Source organism: Labrus mixtus, chromosome 9 (assembly GCF_963584025.1).
Source record: "Labrus mixtus chromosome 9, fLabMix1.1, whole genome shotgun sequence".
Lineage (NCBI taxonomy): Eukaryota > Metazoa > Chordata > Actinopteri > Labriformes > Labridae > Labrus > Labrus mixtus.
This window is the reverse complement of record NC_083620.1, coordinates 24,049,865-24,053,863: the sequence shown is the minus strand read 5'-3', so window position 1 is coordinate 24,053,863 and position 3,999 is coordinate 24,049,865. Positions and strand designations below refer to the sequence as shown.

Sequence of the window (3,999 nt, the reverse complement as noted above, 5' to 3'; positions counted from 1 at the left end):
ACCGACGACGATGATGATAACCCAGAGAAACCATTTGAAAGTTTTGTACAACCAAACACATCCCACAGCAAAGAGAGGCACATAAGAGAGGAGCAGAGAGCAGAAACAGACGGCCACCAGAGAAGCAGTGGACAGACGCAGTCATCCTGGCCACACTGGTATCGTAATGAGCCGTACCATCCGAGAAGACCGAGGACAGACCTGGACCAAAGCAATCAGTGGCATCATCCTCAAACACCAACCAGACCACCAAACCCAAGATTTCATAGACCGCCATTTCATCCCCAACCACCACTTCGACCTACATTCCCAAATCCACAAAATCCACCATCACATGTGAATCAAAACCAGATTGGTTCAAGATTCACCAACCAGCATCCAGAGGATTCTCACGCTCCACCATTTCCTGGCTACCCACCTCCGAATGTTTGCAGTCAAACCTCTCAGGGCTTTTACAGAGACGCTCCGCACTATTTTGACAAGGACGAGCGGATTTGTAGCTACGACGCTCGCTCAGGTAACGTAAGCTTCGACTGGTCTACTGACGCAAAGGAAGAATGGTGTCAGTTTGGAGGAGATTACGACTGGCGCCAGAGAAATGATTCAGAAACCGAACAGTGGGATCGTCACAGCCAACACCCCGACAACACCAGCGCACATCATTCCTCCCTGGTGCTGATCTTGATGAGGGGGTTACCGGGATCTGGGAAATCAACTTTGGCCAGGTACATCTTTGCGTGATCTTGAGTCTTGTAATCAAGGTCAAGGTCAAGGTTTCTTTATTCGTCTCCCTAGGGAGAAATTTGTCTAGGATGCTGGGAAATCGCTGCATGGACAATACATCGAAAACAACATAAAAACAGTAATTACAAATGTGCAAAAAAAAAACATTTAACTTCTCCGTACTACAGTACACACACACTCACTCCTACAGTCACAGACGCATGCACACTGTGCACATGTACACATGCCACTCCAGACAGTTTCGACATGTCTACAGTTATCGGTACAATGGGGGCCTCCTGGTTTTCCGTTCCTCCTCTGTTTTAAGAACTTAACTGAAAAAGGGACTAATGAGTTTTTAAAGCGGTTGTGTTTGCACAGAGGAACCCTGTACCTTCTCCCTGAGTTCAACAAAACATATTCAGAGTGCAATACATGGGAAGTGTCCGATAAAATGCCCTTGGCCTGTGTGATTGTGGCCCGCTCAAAAAAGATCCTGGGGGTGGGGGGTGGGGGTGGGGGGGGGGGGTAATGTCTCTTTTAAAAGATTCCAGAAAGTCGCGTTTGTGGCCTGAAATGTATGACATCATCCAACATCTGTGTCCCGTCCTGCTCACAGGGAGCTGCTCTCCACTGGTCCCAGCGGGCTCATACTGAGCACGGATGACTACTTCGCTCACAGAGATGGATATCACTATGAAGCAGGCCTTCTTGGGGCGGCACATGAATGGAACCAAAGACGAGGTATTTACTGGTTTATGTCATGACAACAGCATTTGCATCAAACCTCAATTAGGTTATTCTGATGATCAATTTACGATTTAAGGCTCCCTTGAGGTGTTTTTTGCTGGTTATAAAACAGACTGAACTTAATATTGATGCATCGGTGTGACCCACGAACTTAAACAACAACAGCAGCGTCAAAGTGGAAGTCTTCTTTATCGTTGTTTTTAATGCTTGTAACAGCTGCCGGGGTGTAGGTGTTAAGGAAAGATACAGCACGCTAACAAATCAGCCTTTAATGACATTTTCCAAGGCAGATTCAAAGTGAGCGAAACATTTGACTGGTAAAGGAAAGTAGGATTATTATCAGTATTATTGTTTGGTCTTGGTGCATTAATGGAAAGAGGACAGTGGATAGAGTCAGAAACTGGGATGAGAGTGGGAGTGGGTGATGACATACAGCAAAGTGCAGAGGGTCAGAGTCGAACCTTCGAGGACTACAGCCTCTGTACATGAAGCACTAGGCGACATGGGGCCCCAAGATGAATGATTTTTCTGCATCAAACACGACTCACACATGCTCAGGACAAGATCAGCAAAGATATAAGAGTTACTGCTTTGTCCACATGGGCCGTCACACAAACCCAAAACAAAAGTTCCTCACAGGAGCTTGAAGTCATTTTTCAAGCAAGAAAAAAAAATGAAATGCTGTTTTCAGCTTCTTGAATGCAGGTATGTGCTGTTTTTTCTTCATCATCTATAAGAATAAATAAAGAATCTCTGGGTTTGGATTGTTGATTTGAAAAATAAAGAAGATGCAATTTGCAAAATTCTCTTTGGGCCTCAGAAAGTTCATAGAAGTTTTATTTTTTTACACAAGTGGACACATTTATTTATTGATTGTAAATGATCCTTGAATTGATTCAGAGTAAAATAATTAGTTGCAGTCCCAAGATCAGATCTATATTTGGTAATGAACTGTTAAATTTAATTATCTCATCCAGTCATAAAAACTGCTCTTTTAGCTTTAAGAGTTTTCCCTTTTAGGTTGTTGACTGAGAACAATGATTATGATTTCTTTAGATTTTTATTCTCTTGCCAGCACTTATTTCATAGACTTTTGTTTTTCCTCTTGTAGCTGAAGACGCTATGCATGATCGCCGATCTCCCATTATCATTGATAACACAAACATCCAAGCCTGGGAAATGAAGCCATATGTCAAACTGGTAGGTTAAGGATTTTTGCATATCATTTTTGTGATGTGCAACTTCCCCTTTTAATGATCCTTATAAAACAAATCCAACATTTTCAACAGGCCATGGAGAGAGGCTACAAAGTGGACTTTTGTGAACCTGACACCAGCTGGAAGTTTGATCCTTATGAGCTGGAGAAGTATGAATCATCACACCACATTTATACACAAGTGCAGAGTTTAAAAACGTGCAGACACTTATCACACTTCACTGTTTTTCATCAGGAGGAACAAGCACGGTGTTCCCCATGAGAAGATCGCAAAGATGATGGATCATTTTTCATTCCCAATATCCGTCGACATCGTCATGAGATCACAAGAGCCGCACCACGTCAACCAGAGACGTCAGCCGGAGCAGCCTCAGATGATGAGGAGAAACCGAGATTTCAGTTAGCATTCACAGATTACCAGCTGAATATTTACCTCCAAGAAGAACACTTTTGTAACGATGTACATTTTGGTACTTACTGTGTTTGCGTAATTTGTAATAAATTATTTTGTTGAATGTAATTTTTCTACAGAGAGAAGAAATGTATTTTTTCTAAAGAAGTTTTCTTAATTGTAGTGACATTTGATCTAAAAAGAAATCGTTAATTTGTAATTTGTGTGTTTTATACAAAGTTCAACAACATGGAAACCCCCCTCAGGCTATCCTTGTTTGCCTCGTGTTAGTTTTCTGTCATGATCCATTACCAGCTTCTTGTTAAATGTTTTCAGCATCTTCTAATTCTCTGAAGTTAGAAGAGCAAATGCCACAATTGTCGGTTCTGATAAACAACAGTTTTAATGCTTATAAACCTCCTTGGTCATTCCAGCTCTTTTTTTCCTTTTTTTTCAAAAGTAATGAGTTATTCATCTGAAGCTTGTTTGAGGTTCCAGCAGGCTGGGTTAGATGAACCAAGTCTCTTCTAAATTCACTGTTTTTGTATAAAATGTCTCTTTTGTTTCTCATCAACACTTTCCCAGTTCAGCTGATCTGAAGGAAAGTAACAGAACAAATAAAAGGATTTTCTGAAATGACTGTATCTTGATATGATTTTGTGATTAAGACAAGCTTCAGGTAAACACATCACTTACATTTGAGGCTTTTAGAGAAATCCTCTTTATGTCAATATGGACATGGAGAATCACCACAGCACAGAACTCCAATAACAATGTTCAGTTTGGCATTGACTGTTAAGGCACCTTCAGGAATCAGGACCTCAAGTGGTTATATGGAGCAGTGTTGTATGAATGGGTGCCTCAGTGTTAAGCTTCATGTGGTACAGGTTGCTGCTAGATGTGTGAAAGTTAAGATGAT

At 41.5% G+C, this 3,999-nt stretch overlaps 1 protein-coding gene across 1 annotated transcript; it reads left to right on the top strand.

The window, feature by feature from the left end:
* Nucleotides 1-3,716, top strand: n4bp2l2 (NEDD4 binding protein 2-like 2; the record flags this gene model as incomplete). The annotated part of the gene is made up of 5 exons (XM_061045740.1): nucleotides 1-725; nucleotides 1,343-1,467; nucleotides 2,585-2,673; nucleotides 2,763-2,839; nucleotides 2,925-3,716. Coding segments are annotated over 5 exons (1,185 nt in total), but the record flags the coding sequence as incomplete, so codon positions are not given.
* Nucleotides 3,717-3,999: the final 283 nt, after the last annotated feature.